At 37.4% G+C, this 17,967-nt stretch overlaps 1 protein-coding gene across 7 annotated transcripts in view; it reads left to right on the top strand.

The window, feature by feature from the left end:
* Mga (MGA, MAX dimerization protein) overlaps positions 1-17,967 on the top strand; it is a 124,878-nt gene that overhangs the window by 70,940 nt on the left and 35,971 nt on the right. For 6 of the 7 annotated variants that reach the window (XM_026787703.1, XM_026787704.1, XM_026787705.1 and 3 more), the window contains exons 14-20: positions 2,573-2,867; positions 4,426-5,043; positions 8,419-8,709; positions 8,884-10,352; positions 13,352-13,479; positions 14,149-14,200; positions 17,290-17,496. In XM_026787703.1, the coding sequence (XP_026643504.1) occupies positions 2,573-2,867; positions 4,426-5,043; positions 8,419-8,709; positions 8,884-10,352; positions 13,352-13,479; positions 14,149-14,200; positions 17,290-17,496 (3,060 nt within the window). The remainder of the gene's footprint in view (positions 1-2,572; positions 2,868-4,425; positions 5,044-8,418; positions 8,710-8,883; positions 10,353-13,351; positions 13,480-14,148; positions 14,201-17,289; positions 17,497-17,967) is intronic. The other variant, XM_005364288.2, reaches the window with a different exon arrangement.

Consider the following 17,967-nt stretch of genomic DNA (forward strand, 5'->3'; position numbering starts at 1 on the left):
CACACACACACACACACACACACACACGCACACACATATACACATACATACAAAGCCCTTTATTAACTTTAGATCACATTTCTTCAAATTTTCTGGGAACTGGATAATAAAACATTTATTGTGATAAGTGTAGGTTAGATAAGGTGAACTGCTGTTACATAAACAGAAGTATAGACCCTCACATTATTGTATGGTTATCTTTTTATTTCATTCTAGAAAGTTTCTTTTCATAAGCTTGGGTTCTAGTGATCCTTTGATAACTAAGCATAATAGGCATTTAGTTTGAGTCTTAGAATATCTTAATGGCATAAAATTTCCAAAACAGAAATATATAGACTACTAGTAATAGTAGAGATAAGAAGTTGACTTTTAGATAGTATAAACCAGACTAGTAGCACTCAGGAGGCAGAGGCGGGTGGGTCTCTGTGAGTTTGAGGCCAGCCTGGCTTACAGAGTGCGTTCCAAGACAGCCAGGGCTACAACAGAGAAACCCTGTCTTGAAAAATACAAACAACAACAAAAAACAAACCATTAAAGGTAGTATAAATTTGTAGTTAACAGGGAGGGGAGCTGTTGTTTTTGTCGTTTTACGATAGTATTGATTGAACCTACGCAGATTTGAACTCTACCACCAAGTTACATTAGTATCATAGAAAAAATTTAATTTAGTAAGATGTTATTCACACATACAATTTTTTTTAAATGAGCTGTAGTTTCTCCCCTTTTTATTTGGATTTTTTTGTGTAGAACTATTAGAGGATTAAAAAAAAATAACCTCCTTACTGTTTGTAAATTAGGAAGTTAGTTGGCTTACAGAAAATTCTTTGGAGGGAGAAGTTCTGAATTACATGTGAGCCATACACCGGGCATGGTAACACACACCTCTCTCTAATCCCAGCACTCGGGTGGCAGAGGCAGTCGGATCTCTGAGTTCAAGGCCAGCCAGGGCTACACAGAGAAACCATCTCACAAAAAAAACCAAAGAAAAGAAAGTTACTCTATAACTGGATGATGAGATGAGTCAGTTTGTATTACAAGTTGAGCAGTCTTAATCCTCATACCTGAAATTTGAAATTATCCAAACTTTAAATCTTTTTGATCATCAGCAAATAGAAAATTCCACAACTGACCTCATGTGATGGGTTGTAGTCAGAATGCAAGTACATTTCTATTATTGTAAAACTATCTATGATCCTTATGTATGTGTGAGATTTTCTGTCTAGCTAAAAACTAGTATGGCTTACTTTTAGATGGAAAAAAAATCTCCCTTCTTGATATCAGATTTGAGGGATTGGGATTGCTGATCTTGCGGAGAATAATCGTAATTAAGTAGCAAAGAGTAATTTTGTCTTACGTAGTGGGTTGCTATAGATAGTTTCTTTACTATTTCCCTATTAATTTGAAGAGTAGATGACTTACTCCTTTTACTTTTAAACGATGATGGAGACAGAAAAGGTTATGTTCTCTAGATGTTATCTAGTAGTATGAGCTAGAAAGCATAAGAAACATGAGAGGCTTCTGTATTTTCCCTAAATGCACACGTGGACATATGCATGCTCGCTCTCTCTCTCTCGCTCTCGCTCTCTCTCTCGCTCTCTCTCACGCACGCACACACACACACACAGTTTTTTTCTACATTGTTGCCTAAAATGGGCAGTCATCAACTCACGCATCACAAGAAATATATACTTTATTTGTTAGCTCTCTTTATTCTCGCCACTTAATGACTACATCTAGAATTACGTTTATACCAACATTTTGTTTTGAGCGTGTTCTATATACATTATGAAGACAGTATCTCTAGAGTTACCCCTTGGAAAACCAAAAAAACCGGGGCTAGAAAATACAGTTTTGTCATTGTAAACATTAGCTGTTCCTTTAGAGGACCCTTCTTCAATTCCCAGCATTTAGATGGTGGCTCACAATGGTCTGTAACTCCAGTCCCAGGGGATCTGACATCCTCTTCTGACTTCTGTGACACCAGGCATGTACGTGGTACACAGGCAAATATTGACATAAATAACATGAAAATAAATAAGATCTTAAGGGGAAAACAACAACTAAAACTGGGGTGACTTAGTAGCTTAGGTTATAGCATTGAGTGTCCTATAACTTCAAAAGTAGATTGTCCTTTTTTAAGATGAAGGATACTTGAGAAGACCCTTGTCTTGAGGGCTTATTATGCCTCTCTGGTCTTAGAGAGATTCTGTGGTTCACAGTTATGCTTTTTGCTTATGATTCATTAATAACCACAATTGCTTATTAAAGAAAAACAGATGAATTGTTGGACAGTTATGTCTTCTACATACCTATAATGTTAAAGCTCATTTAGTTTATAAGATTCTCTATTTCCAAACTATAAATGAAGCTGAGCCTAGTCCAGGTATCAGATGATAACTAGCTAATTAATTACTCGGATTATCCTGAATAGAAAAGCTTCACTTCTTTCCCTTTTAACATCTGAAACATAGACTTTAAAACACCTTATAAAAATGAAACCCCTGTCAAGGGAGAGGAGTTATTAGCAAGAGAATTTTATCTTTACAGAATTTCTCTTTGCCACTTGTTTCAGGTTAATGGTAAGAGTTACCCGCAGGCTAAGTTGCTATTGGGACAGATGGGGGCATTGCATCCAGCCAATAGGCTAGCTGCTTATATCACAGGCAGGTTGCGACCCTCAGTCCTGGACCTCTCAACCCTCAGTACTGTCATCTCCAAGGTAGCATCCAATGCCAAGGTGGCTGCATCCAGGAAACCACGCACCCTGTTGCCTTCAACATCCAATTCCAAAATGGCATCCTCTGGCCCAACAACAAATCGCTCTGGGAAGAATCCGAAGGCATTTGTTCCAGCAAAAAGGCCAATTGGTAAGTGGTTTGAAAAGGCCTGTAATTTAGTGTTGGCCAATAATTACAATATGAATATTTTAAAAGTAGAGAAATACAGAATTGGGCATTGTTATTAATGCCCTTGCTTAAATATTTTTTAAAATAATTCTAATGGTTTATGTTATTTGATAACTTGAACTCCACTTTTAAAGTTAAAGACTTTGAGACTTTATATTAATATAGAAAAGACTTAGGACTTTGCTTTTAAGTATTTTCTTTCTTCTTCCTATGAGGGTTGATGTTTTGTAATACCAACCATATGCATAGTCCTTGTACTTGAAAAATCTAAGAAACTAGCAAGAGCTAGTGGAATGAGTTAGTATAGGCTAAAAATAAAGGGCTCTTATAAATCATAATTTTCAAAATAATGAAGTGTTCCTGTATATTCCTGTCTTGTATATGAAATCTTTGCCTAACATTTTAGTACTATGGTTTGTACTAAATTAATTGCCTTCTTGAAAGATTTGTTTTAGTTGAAAGCTCTGCAGTTGGTTTATGGAATTCCTATGTTGTTTCAGTTATCTTTAGGAATGTTAAGTAAAGTCTTTAAAAGTAAAGTCTTTATTTTTATTCTTCTAACAGGACGTTGAACTATCTGGCTGAAGGCTGGAGGATGGGGAGTTAATGCTTTAAAAAGAACCCACTTTTGCCTCTCTGTAGTACAGCTTTAATTAGAATTTAAAAGAATAATAAAAGATAGTACTACTCTTCTCTTTTGAGAAATGTGTTTATATTCTAGAAATATGTAGTGCTTAACTATCATAAAAGGACAGCCGTAGAGGTGGAGCTGCTGAAGGAGGAAATGGTAGAAACACATTTTAAATGGGGAAGTAAGGGTATGTGATGGGAATCTTGTCCTTTCTTTTTCCATATGTTTTAGGTCATAATGTTAGTGACTGCACTTTTTTAATTTGTGTATTTTGATTTAATTAATTTCTATGTAGCCCTTGCTGCCCTGGAAGTAACTATTGTAAACCAGGCTGGCCTTAAAGTCACAGAGATCCACCTGCCTCTGCTTCCCTAGTGCTGGGATTAAATGCATGTGCCGCTGTACCCAGCTCTCTCTCTCTCTCTCTAATGTCCTAAGAATTTAGATATATTTTGTAGCCTGAAAAGGTTTAGTCAGAACACTCAGTTTTATTTATTTTTTTTATCAGAATTATAAAGCTTTGCTTTGGGTTGAGGAAAGTGTTTGATTTTTGTGGGTAGAAATTGGCTCATGTAGGTGGGTTAAGAAAGTGGCCCAATGGGCCCAACTAATATTGGTAAGCATAGTTGTTGAGCAGTGATGGAGCATGCTTTTAATCTTAGCACTCAGAAGGCAGAGACAGGAGAATCTGAATTTGAGGCCAGCCTGGTCTACAGCGAGTCCCAGGACAGGCTTCAAAGCTACAGAGAAACCCTGCCTTGAGAAACCAAAAAATTAAAAAGAAAAGGACCCAGTGGGTGCAACTAATATTGATAATTACAGCTATTTAGTAAGAGGGGGCACAGTAAGAGAAGTGAACATTTTTGACCTGGAAATTTTTATTTGCAGCGGCTCGGCCCTCTCCTGGCGGTGTGTTCACACAGTTTGTGATGAGCAAAGTTGGAGCCCTGCAGCAGAAGATACCTGGAGTTCGCACACCCCAACCCCTGACAGGGCCACAGAAGTTCAGTATCAGGCCTTCTCCAGTAATGGTTGTCACACCTGTGGTTTCTTCTGAGCCAGTTCAGGTGTGCAGCACTGTGACTGCTGCTGTCACTACTTCTCAAATGCTTTTAGAAAATGTTCCTGCTGTGACATCTATGACTGCTATTTCTGATGCGGGAGCTAAAGAAGCTACTTGTTCTGTTGCCTCTGCTCCTGGGGTTGTTGAGATCTCTGAAACAAACAACACTACCCCTGTAACATCTACCCAGTCTACAGCCACTGTGAACCTTATAAAAACTACTGGGATTACTACTAGCTCTGTGGCTTCAGTTGCATTTCCTAAATCATTGGCAACATCTCCAACTATAACTCTTCCTGTTGCTTCCACTGCCTCCACCTCCATAGTCATGGTAACCACAGCTGCATCTTCCTCCATGGTGACCACACCAACTTCATCACTGAGTTCTGTACCTATTATACTCTCAGGAATTAATGGAAACCCACCAGTGAGCCAGAGACCAGGTATGGAGTAGTTGTTACAGTCTGCTTTATTTTTATCTCTGTCTGTCTGTCTGTCTACCTGTTGCTTTCTTTTTACACAGGGTTTCTCTGTGTAGCCCTGATTATCCTGGAATTTGCTCTGTAGTCCAGGCTGGCCTTGAAATCAGAGCTCAGGCTGCCTCTGCCTCCCAAGTGCTGGGATTAAGGGTGTGTGCCGCTTACAGACTATTGTGAACCACCTTGTAGGTATGCAGAACTGAACTTGGGTCCTTTAGAAGAAAAGCCAGTGGTGCTCTTAACCACTGAGCCATCTCACCAGCCCCAAATTTAAGTTGGCTTAGGTTACATGAATTTAAAATGGCATACTTATCTACTGTAATTGTTTTTAAATAAATTTTTATTTGTATGTTTATTTTATGTATCCTTGTATGTCAGTGGACCATATGCATGAAGTGCCTACAGAAGAGGCTGTGGGATCCTCTGAATGTAGGTCTTATGCAACAAGTGCTAAGCTGTCTCTCCAGCCCCTACAACTAGCTAAAAATATGTAAATAAATTCTTTTGAGTCCTCTCAAAGAATTAATGTAGTGGGTTGCATTTGTTGTCCAACCTTGGCAATCTGAGTTCATTTGTTGGAACCCCATATAAAAGTGGAAAGAGAAAGCCAACTCCACAAAGTTATCCTCTGACCTTTGCATACATATGCGCATGCATACCATAAACACACACAAGTAAGTATTAATAGTAGTAATGTAAGGAAAGAGTATAGGAGAAACAGCTCAGCGGCAATTCTATCTTACTGATATTTTTTCCTAGTTAAGTAAATGATAGTATAGAGGACATTAATGTTGCTGTTTATATCAATTATTTAAATTGTTTTTAAGACTAATTATATGTATTGTGTTTTGCCTTCATGTATGTATGTATGTATGTATGTATGTATGTATGTATGTATGCATGCATGCATGTGTGTATGCATGTGTGTATGTATCTATGTGTACCACATGTGTGCCTGGTGCCTGAGAAGATCAGAAGAGGCTTTGAATACTTTGGGACCAGAGTTATAGTTGATAACAAGTTATGTGAGTTCTAGGAATTGAACCCAGATCCTCTGCAAGAGTAGTCTGCTGAGCCAACTAATCAACAAGTCATGTGAGTTCTAGGAATTGAACCCAGATCCTCTGCAAGAGTAGTCTGCTGAGCCAACTTTGCAGTCCTGTACCTATTTTTTAACCGGCAGTTCCTAAATAATTGACTCAGAGACTTAATATAGCTAGTTAAAAATGCTCAGCCAATGGCTCAGGCTTTTTACTAACTAGCTCTTACAACTTAACCCATTTCTATTTATCTATTTGCTGCTCCCGATCTTTTACCTTTGTCCTATTTTGTATGTCTGACTCCTTTGTCTGTCTGGCGACTCCTTAGACTCCGCCCTTCCTCATCCCATCATTCTTTGTTTGGTTGCTCTGTCTATACTTCTTGCCTGGCTACTGGCCAATCAGCATTTTATTAAATCAATATGAGTGACAAATCTTTACAGCATATAAAAGGATTATTTCACAGCAAAACCAAAAATAAAAAATAAGACAAATTAGTACTTTAGTGCTAGATAAAGAAGTATATACCTGTAATTCCAGCCCTGTTTCACACAAAAAGGAGAGGTCAGCAATACATCGTTTTCTTAGCATGTGTGTGACTCTAGGTTCAAATCTCAATACTGCAGGAAAAAAGATGTGTACTTTTTTATTTAATCAAAGGATTAAAACTGAAATGGAATTTTTCCATAAAATAATGATAATCTGTATTCACATACTACTTGAAATGTAAAATTAAGAAATTTAATTTTTATTAATAGAGCTAAATTGAATATATTCTCAGCTCTTAAAGGGAATCTCAGCTTAGACACTTTGTAACTGACTTTTTATTTGTTCTACCTCCATCTTTTTCCCCTATTTCTTTGGCACATTTAATTGAGTAATCACATACTCAGAAGTTAGTAAAGGTTTCTTTGTCTGAATGAAGTAGTAAATTAGGCTTTAAACTAATTACCTGAAAAGTTAATGTGTATGTTTCTTAGATCATATTAGATGCCCACTTCCCATAGGAGAGGGTCTTACTGTGTATCCCTGGCTGTTCTGGAACTTTATGTAGACAAGGCTGGCCTTGAACTCCTGGAGGTTTGTCTGCTTCTACCTTCCAAGTCCTGGAATTAAAGATGTGTGTCACTATGCCCAAACAGGTGCATTTTTAAAAATTATTTTATTTGTATGGGTGTTTTGCCTGCGTGTGTCTATACACCACATGTGTGCAGTACCCATGGAGGTCAAAAGAGAATGTTGGTTTCCCCTGGGACTGGAGATACAGACAGTTGTGAGTTGTCATAAATGTGAACCTGGGTTCTATAGAAGAGCAGCCAGTGTTCTTAATATGAGCCATTTACATGCATGTTTTAAAAAGGTGTATGTGTACCTTTATGCTTGTGTCAATGGAGGCTAGGAGAGGCTTTTAATTCCCTGGAGTTGGAGTTACATGCAGTTTTGGAGCTTCCTAACATGGTTGCCAGGAACTGAACTGTCGTTTGCAAGAGTAGCATTCTCTGTTCCGTCTCTCTAGCTCTCAGGTCCATGTTTTTGTTCAAGTTACATAGTGCTATTTTCACAGACAATAAAATGGCAAACTTGAGATATTTATTAGCAATATCAGATAAGTTTTGTTTATACTTACTGTTAGCATTATACCCATTTCTTTATCCCAGAACCCTAAAATACTATCTTTTCTCATGTTGTATTTCTGAATTGCTCTTCTAAACATTAAATCTCATTTGTTACTATTAATGGTTTGAAATGTCTTGTTTTTGTTTTTTATTTTTTGAGGCAGGGATTCTGTGTAGCCCTGGCTATCTTGGAACTCACTCTGTAGAGCAGACTGGATTTGAACTCACAGAGATCACCTGCCTCTGCTTCCCAAATGCTGGGATTAAAGGCATGCACCATCACTGGCAATGTGATTTCTAAAATGATAATAATAATAAAGATCTAGGTATGGTGATGCACACCTTAAATTGGCTCTTAGGCAGAGGCAGGCGTGTCCTTTTGAGCTTGAGGCCAGCCTGTTCTCCATAGCAAATTTCAGGATGGTCAGGATTACATAAAGATATAAAAACAAAAACATAAAGATATAAAACATAAAGATATAAAAACAAAAACATAAAGATATAAAAACAAAACAAATTATATTCTTAACTATGAATAGTATACTATAGAGGGACAGTATTTCATAACTTTATACTTCAAGTTAGACATTACTTGCAGTATTATTAGATCTAATCTCATATTTTTACCCATGTATTCTGAAAGATAAATTCTGATAGTAGCTTCTCATTTTTCTGTTTTTCAGAAAATACCCCTCAAATTCCAGTGACTACTCCACAGATCTCTCCTAATAATGTGAAACGTACTGGACCTCGATTGTTGTTGATTCCAGTGCAACAGGGTTCTCCTACTCTTAGACCAGTACAAAACCCACAGCTTCCAGGACAGCGGATGGTCTTACAACCTGTTAGGAGCCCAAGTGGAATGAATCTATTCAGACACCCCAATGGGCAGATTGTTCAACTTTTACCTTTACATCAGATTCGAGGCTCTAATACCCAGCCCAGTTTACAGCCTGTGGTGTTTCGGAACCCAGGTATTAAGTTAGAGATCTTTCTGATGGGTTTTGTTTTTGAACCACTTGACCATGTGGTGCATTGGGTATACTAGACTTTTTCTTTCTCAGTCTCTTAAACTGGGAATCATACCCAGTTAAAAGACTCAATGAGATGAGCAGTGGTGATTTAAATTCTTTCTTTTTTCTTACCAGGATCTGTGGTGGGAATCCGACTACCAGCTCCTTCCAAATCTTCTGAGACCCCGTCATCTTCTACTTCATCCTCTGCCTTCTCTGTCATGAATCCTGTAATTCAGACTGTTGGGTCTTCTCCGACAGTAAATGTCATTACTCAGGCACCTTCGTTGCTTTCCTCTGGATCTAATTTTGTCTCTCAGGCTGGTACACTGACCCTGAGGATTTCTCCTCCTGAACCTCAAAACTTAGCAAGTAAAACAGTCTCTGAAAGCAAAATAACACCGAGCACTGGAGGGCAGCATGTTGGAACTGCTAGTCTCATTCCTTTGCAGTCAGGTAGCTTTGCCTTATTGCAGCTCCCAGGACAAAAGCCTGTTTCTAGCTCCATTCTTCAGCATGTTGCTTCCCTTCAGGTAAAAAAGGAATCTCATAATGCAGACCAGAAAGATGAAATAAACTCCATCAAAAGAGAGGAGAAAACTAAGAAAACTCTAACATCAAAAGAAGAAGTTGTAGACACTGAGACTGATATAATTAAGCAAAACTCAGGAATTAATGCCTCAGAAGATAACTTGAATGATTCATTTGATGATCATCTTTTGGATGAAGAAACCCTTATAGAAGATTCCAGAACTTATGAACACTCTTCTAGCACTGGGTCTCACACAGATGAAGACAAAGATGGTGATGAAGGATCTGGGAACAGGAGTCAGAACAATCCAAAGGAAAAACAGACTCTCTTGGAAGTTAGGAGCATTTCTGAAAAGGTCAATATGATGACAGTCCAGCATGCCGGTAAAGCACAGCCTCAAAGACGCGCTGGGGTGAAGATGGAACAGCAGCAAGGATCCGACAATCCAGAGGACCCAGATGAATTTCTATTCATCACTAAGGAAGAAAGTAAATTTGAATTATTAGGGACCCAAGTTAAGGAACAGCAATCTAACTCAAAGGCAGAGGCCAAGAAGGATTGTAAAGATTCTTTGGGAAAAGACAGTCTTAGAGAGAGATGGAGAAAACACTTGAAGGGCCCCTTAACTCAGAAGTACATTGGAAATTCACAAGAATCTAAGAAAGAGGCAAACATGCAGTTCTTTACAGAAACAAAGCCATGTCAAGAAAATTCTGACCGGGACATCTCTGATTTCCTTGGGAAAAGCGGAACTACTGAGAGTGATGGAATCTTAAAACCTGAGGGTAGTTCTTGGAGTAGCATTTCTAGTTCTGCAGCCTTCTCTATCATTCCTAGGAGAGCTACAAAAGGAAGAAGAGGGAACAGACGTTTTCAGGGTCATTTCCTACTCCCAAGAGAACAGATAAAACCAAAGCAAGAGACAAAGGGTGGGAGAAGCAGTGCTGACTTGACTGTTTTGGATTTGGAAGAGGAGGATGAGGAAGATGAGAATGAGAAAACCGATGATTCTATTGATGAGATTGTGGATGTTGTTTCTGGCTACCAGAGTGAGGAAGTTGATGTAGAAAAGGTGGTGAGCCCATTTTTGTTGTGACTGAAACCTCATGGATTTAAATGATTAGAGATAGTAGCTTTTCTAGAGTATCACTAATACCTAATATATTAATTTGGTTGCCTAAGTTTAGATCATTATTAAATGGCTAGTGTTTAAGGCAGCACCGTGTCTTGCTTGTTGCTATTATAAAGGTGGCTTGATCCTTTGGAGTATAGATGGTATAGAGTGCTTACCAAGGTGAATTTAAAAGACATCTTGTATCTTTTAAGTCCCTGTAGTTTCTGTCACATTGTCTGTGATGTGGTTGACACTTATCTGATAACAGATAAAATAAGAAACAATGAATGGGGGCATCTTAGAAATGGAAGAGAAGGAGTTTAGAGGGAAATTTTTTTCTAGGAGAAAAACGTCAAAGTACCTAGTACTTCAATATAATTTTGTCCGAAAATTGCTTTGTATCTTCTAGTGTTAAGTATGTTATAGCTATAATTTATATAGTCTAGACTTTGATCATTGTCCTTTACATTTTATTATAGTTTTATGTTTTAATTCAAGTTCTTTTCATTTTTTGAAAGGTTTTCTATTTAGGAGTCTATTAACTGAATTAAGTAACTGAGGGTCTGGCATGATATAGAGCAAGACATTATGTTTTTTCCTATAAAAGGGCCAGATGGTAAATATTTTATGCTTTACAGATTAAATGACTCCATTGCTGTGGTAGTATGAAAGCAACCACAGACATGAGAGTGAATGAATGTGGCTGTATTCCAGTAAAACTACAAAATATGCTGTGGGCTCTGGTTTCCTGACCACTATCATAGACAGCTGCTTCAGGAAGCCCGGAAACTTAATGGTTAACTCTCTTCAGGATCAGATGATTGAAACCTTTGCACCAGTTATATTTCAGACTCTGTCTTGAGATATATTTAGTTCCTGTAACTACTGGTATTTCCTTGTTAATACCTAATTGCTTTATCAATTGCAACAAAAAGGTAGTGTTTTAAACTAAGATAGCTGAGTGTGGTGGCACACTCTTGTGATCCCATATCTCTTGAGTCAGAGACATTAGGGTCTCTTGAATTTGAGGCTGACTTGGTCAACCTTGAGTCCCTGTCTCAGAAACAGTCCCCTCAAAACAAACAAAACCAAAACAACCCTCTAAAACATTTTAATCTTGTGTTGTATCTGTACTTCAATAATTTGACTTATATAGCTCTAAAATTGGATAATTTATATATGTATTTGCCTTATACTTTTTCTGTAGGCTAGTCTTTTTTAGGGATGTAAATCCAAGAATATGGAATTTGTAAGGTTCTATTACAAATCTACTGTATTTTTACAGTCTCCTTTTTTGGTTAGTCTAAGTAATTGCATCAATAAACAAAAACAAAACAGTCCAACTTTAAAATTAGCGAGGACTGTAGCTATCAGTGGAACTAACTTTGCAGAACCTGTAGAATGCCTTCATCTTACAGGGGCTCTTGCTTGGATATACTAATAATCTGACAAAAATTTTACACTGAGGGGCTGGAGAGATGGCTCAGTGGTTAAGAGCATTGCCTGCTCTTCCAAAGGTCCTGAGTTCAATTCCCAGCAACCACATGGTGGCTCACAACCATCTGTAATGAGGTCTGGCGCCCTCTTCTGGCCTTCAGGCATACAGACAGAATATTGTATACATAATAAATAAATAAATAAATATTTAAAAAAATTTTTTACACTGATTCCTAAAAGAAAGCATGTGAATGATCTCTTAAGTCTAAATTCTGTATCATATTTATATGCATGTACCATGTCAAAATTTTCTTGACACTTACTACTAGACTTCTGTTTGAATGGTATGAGGAAATAACTGCTTTGTCTTCTATTGAGATTATTGGATACTATTTACAAAGCCTGCAATTAAAATCTGAAGTAGATGGATGTGGGGTGCAGGCCTATAATCATATGTGAGGAGGTAGAGGCAGGAGGATTGCTGATTTGAGGCTATCCTCAACTACATGTGTCATAAATCTATGAAATAGGCACATACCCTTCAGTTAAGTGTTAGAAATCAAACCTACATTAGTAACTTTAGATTCTGTTTGTTTTTGTTCCGTAGGAGTAATTATAATAATATACATTGTCTAAATTTAACATATATTGCTTAAATTATGCTTACATTGAAGTGGGCACCATAATGATAGCTTGTATTTAGTGTCTACTAGTCTTATGGAGCCTTTAATTTGGCGATGATTTTTCCAAAATTATAAATGTAAGCGTTTTAATAAGGTGATTGGGATACCTTATTTTGAATTATGCCTCTGAAGGGCAGTGCAAATATATATAATGATAATACGTTTTTAGTTTCTGATGTAGTAAGTACTGCTTTTAAAGATGGACTTGAAAATATCTGTCTGTCTCACATCATGCATATAAGTTTATAAAAGAATTGGATGAGTTTCTGGGACAGGTGCTCAGTTTTACTCAGTTGCCTCTGTTCTAGTATTATAGGGAACTACACTTGGGATTACTTTTGAAAACTGAAGTTCTTTAAAAGCTCTTACTCTATGGAGTTGTATCCCATTTGCATGTCTGTCTTATATTAATGTGTGTTGATTTATGGGCATTTGATCAGATATTAGTTGTAAAACACCCCTTAAAACAGGCTTTTATGGGTTTGGAGGGATGAGGGGTTCATCATATTTGATCTTAAGATTTTATTCAAAGCCTTAATGCATCACACATGAATGCTATCCTCTAGAAATAATATCAAAACATCAAATAGAGCCTTCTAGAGACTCTCCAGCCTAAGGTTAATGATAGCCGTTTAATATACACCTATTACTTAATATGGTTGTTGATGTTAACTCTAATTGTGTTAACTTTCTGACATAATCTCTTTGTGTGGTTATAAGTTCAGGTTAGGTAACTCTTTCTTTGAAACTAGTTGATTTATTAAGGGAACTTGCATTTGAAAATTTGAGGTATGTGTCTCCCAATACATTATTTACTGTTCTAATAATATATTTCAGAATAACTATGTAGACTATATTGAGGATGATGAGCAGGTGGATGTTGAGACTATAGAAGAGCTCTCAGAAGAAATTAACACTGCCTACAAAAAGACCACAACAACTCACACATACTCCTTCAAACAGCAGTAAGTCATACTTAAAACCTTTGGGTTATTGTTTGGAACCCGAAATGAAACCAAATACTTTATTTAAAAGCCCTGGGGAAAGACCCACTTCCATTATTTTCTTAGGGTTTATTGGTTTGTATTCTGATTTTTCTTTCCTCCTGGGTAGTTTAGATGAGCCATTGAAATAAGGAAGTAATTTACTTGCTAGCAGGTAGCATGTGAATATGAGTAACATGCTTTAGAGACTGGTACACTTGTGTTTAAATACTAGTTTTTATGGTAGTCCCTGGGAGATAGAGGTTGAGGCAGGCAATCTCTTGAATTTGAGGCTAGACTGGTCTATATAGTTAGTTCTAGACCAACCAGAGCTATACAGTGAGATCCTTTTTAAAATAATAAGTAAAAAAATGAAATACTGGTTTTGAAAGTTTGTAGAACAGTCAGGACTTCATGATGAGACCCTGCCAATAAATAAACAGTGGATGAAAAACAGTCATTTGTAATCTTAGTAACTATTTGGATAGTAGGGAGAAAATGTAATATTGAATAAATTGTGGCTATCTAGTATACCTTGGAGAAAAATGGTTGTAATTTAGTAACTTTGCCATGGTATAGTTTCATAAAGATGTGAAATAGATTGATGTTAATGGATTTCAGTGAAACATTAAAACTCCTTTCTTTATCTAGGTGTCATAGCCGTATCTCTACAGATGAAAAAGCTTCTGAAAAGAGTCGAAAGGTATTTAGAATGTATTTAATATAATTGTTTAATAAAATTGGTAACATTTGTTTTATGATTAAAACATAAGATCTGTTAGTTTATTTTTTAAGGACTTTTAATTTATTAAAAGTAACTTGGCCCTTCTACAAAATTATGCTACCTGCTCTTTTCCTTTCTTAATTCTACTCCTCTCAGAGGATAGAATAAATTTGGAGGAGTTAAATGAATATAGTTTATGAAAATAGATCTGTTTATTTGAAAAAAAAAGTACATATTAAGTAAAATAATAGATTTAAAAATTAAGACATTTTGCCGCGCGGTGGTGGCGCACACCTTTAATCCCAGCACTTGGGAGGCAGAGGCAGGTAGGACAGGAACCAAAAGCTACGGAGAAACCCTGTCTCGAAAAATCAAAAAAAAAATAAAAAATAAATTAAGACATTTTTAACCCAAGATTAAAATATGGAAGATTTACTATCAATCCCTACCCCACTCCTCCTGGAGACAGGGCTTCTCTGTGTGTCTCTAGCTGTCTGGAAACTTTCGTAGACCCAGCTGGCCTTGAACTCACAGGGGTCCTTCCTCCTCTCTCCCCGAGTGCTAAGGTTAAAGGAATGCTACCACGCCTGGCTTGATAACAATTTTTAAAACATGTTCAAAAGGAAGAATAGCAAGAAAGATACAGATATTAATAGCATTTTGAAAGCAAAGGGACAAGATGTGTTATGCATGTTGCTCAAAATGAATAGAAAAACTAGAGTTAGAAACTGTATTTAAAGAGTGCTGAGATACACAAGAGTAATGTGAACAAAATCCTTTTATGCATAGGAAAAAGTCAAAAATCATTGGCAACAGCAAAAATAAGCTTATATTATTACTTAAGAATCAAAAGAAGCCACACATAAACATGTGACACATTGTCATTCCTGAGGATCCTGCTAGAGGTGAAGGGCGTATATCCAATATACTTGGCATGTATTTACAACTTTATATATTGTCGGTAATTTCTTTCTAAAAATACATTTTAGGACTGATGAGTTGACTCAGCAGTTAATAGCATGTACTGTTTCCAGAGGATCTAAGTTGGGGTTCTAGCACCCATGTCAGGCTTGAAACCACTTGTAACTCCAACTCAGTGGGGATCTGATGATTCTGGCCCCTGCTGGCACCTGTACTCAAGCCCATGCAAAGCCCATAATTAAAAAAAATAATAAATCTCAAAAAAAATAATTTAAGCCAGGCAGTGGTGGTGCACACCTTTAATCCTGGCACTTAGCAGAGGCAGGCTGTTTTCTGACTTCAAGGTCAGTCTGGTCTATAGATCGAGTTCCAGGACAGCTAGAGCTACCCAGAGAAGCTCTGTCTCGAAAAACAACAAATGAATAAATAAATGAGGGAATTTAAAATTGAAATAGAATAAATAAAGCAAATGAGACCTTAGTGTATGCTGAGAATCAAGAAAGACCTCCCTGAAAGAAATGTGTGGTGCTAACATTGATTGGGAGGAACCAGGGATAAAGAATCCATGCCACTCAAAAGCCTGAGCAATTTATGCAAGAAAGTGTGGCGTTGGGTAATGTGTTTGAAGAATTTCTCACAGTTAGAAATGACCAAAGGGGCTGGAGAGATGGCTCAATGGTTAAGAGCACTGCCTGCTCTTCCAAAGGTCCTGAGTTCAGTTCCCAGCAACCACATGGTGGCTCAAAACCATCTGCAATGAGATCTGGTGCCCTCTTCTGGCCTGAAGGCATACAGTATTCAGACAGAATACTGAGAATACTGTATACATAATAAATAAATAAAATCTTAAAAATAATTATTAAAAAAAAAAAAAGAAATGACCAAAGGAGCTGGTGAGATGGCTCAGCCCCAAGCCCGATGATCTGAGTTTAGCCCTAGGATCGATGAGTTGGAAGGAGAGAACTGATTCCCGAAAGCTGTCTTCTGAGCTCCGCATATGCAGTATGTCATCTGCTTGCCATTAGCACTACAATTAAGTATAAATATTTTTCTTTTTTTAAGAAAGGGCTGGATAGAAAGTTTATTTAGTAGAGAGTGGAAACAGTTATTTGGTGGTACACACCTTTAATCTCAGAACTCACGAGAAAGAGGCAGGCAGATCTCTGAATTTGTGGCAGTCTAGTCTACAGAGTTGAGTTCCAGGACAGCCAGGGCTACACAGAGGAACCCCACCTCAAAAAACAAAAATAAGATAATGTCAATTGTTTTTTCCCCAAATTGTGAAAGCTCTTTTTGTGTATGTGCAGGGGTGCTATACTTGCCCGAAATGGAGGCCAAAGGTAGATATCAGGTGTCTCTCCAATGTCCTCCACCTTTCTTTTAAGATAAGGTCTCTCATAAAAACTGGAATTCACTCTTGGAGCTAGGCTAGCTGACTGACTGTAAGCCCCAAATCTACCTGTCTCCACTTGTCCAATGCTAGGTGGGCCTATAGAGGCACACACTCAACTGCCTAGCTTTTCTGTGGATGCTGGAGATGTCAACTCAGGTCCTCATGCTTGCACAGCAAGCACCCTACCCTACCCTACCCACTGAGCCATTTCTATAGTCGCCCTAAAATATTTTATTTCTCTGGTGATGGTGCACGCCTTTTATCCCAGCACTTGGGAGACAGAGGCAGGCATCTCTGTGAGTTTGAAATACCCTGGTCTACAAAGTGAATTCCACAACAGTCAGGGTTATTACATAGAAGAACTCTGTCATATATATATATATATATGTTTACACACATACACACACATAGGATTGTGATTTTTTTTGTTATGTTCTGAAAACTAATTTTAATGATGATAAATTATATAAATAAGCTTTTCCCGGTCTTTCCTTCCTAACTCCCAGTGCTTCTTCCTCATTTGAGAATCATCAAAACTTGAACTGGGAAGCAGTATGATTTAATATATATTAGAATTCATACTGTTGGTGTTGTTAGAGATTTGGAGGAATGATAGGTTGGTAAAATGAACAACGGAGAGGACATTATAACCATTCAGACAGAAAGTATATCTGAAATAGAAGTGTATCATTTGGGGTGGAGGAAGAGGGCAAGTACATGTGAAAGATGCTGAGGAAACAATGTTTTTGGACAGGTTCCTTTAATTTCTCCAAAATTGAAAGATGATTGCTGGAGTGATAAACCCCAGAAAGAAACAGAAGCCTTTGCATATTACCGTCGGACACATACTGCCAATGAGCGACGGCGGCGTGGAGAAATGAGGGATCTCTTTGAAAAATTGAAGATCACATTGGGATTACTTCATTCTTCCAAAGTTTCCAAAAGTCTCATTCTTACTCGGGTAAGTATTCTGTAAATAACACATGTAAATGCACACTCAACTAAGAGAGTCATATGGATATTATGATAAATGAAATCCATTGTCACCTGAGGGGGATAGAAACGAGTCACTTGTACTTAAGAATTTAGTGAAGCTAGTGGCTGGTCTTGGTGGCTCATATCTAGGATGCTAGCATTGGAGAAGCTGAATAATAATATTGCCTTCAGTGTAAGGTCATCCTGAGCTACAGAGTGATGCTGTGTCAAAAGCAAGGCCAGTAAATTAGCAATAAATACTTCAGGGGGGAAAATGTTTATGTTAAATGAGAATAACTTTACATTGAATGTTGTTTTTTTTTTTCTTTATAAGCAGTACTTTATTGCATGCAACCATGTCCTCCTTGCCTCTGCTTTACGGTTTTCTATTTATTTTCACCGACCATTTTCTATCATCGCTCCTCTCCCTTCTTTCCTCCTCTACTCTTTTTTTTTT

Source organism: Microtus ochrogaster, assembly GCF_000317375.1.
Source record: "Microtus ochrogaster isolate Prairie Vole_2 chromosome 14 unlocalized genomic scaffold, MicOch1.0 chr14_random_1, whole genome shotgun sequence".
Classification (NCBI taxonomy): Eukaryota; Metazoa; Chordata; class Mammalia; order Rodentia; family Cricetidae; genus Microtus; species Microtus ochrogaster.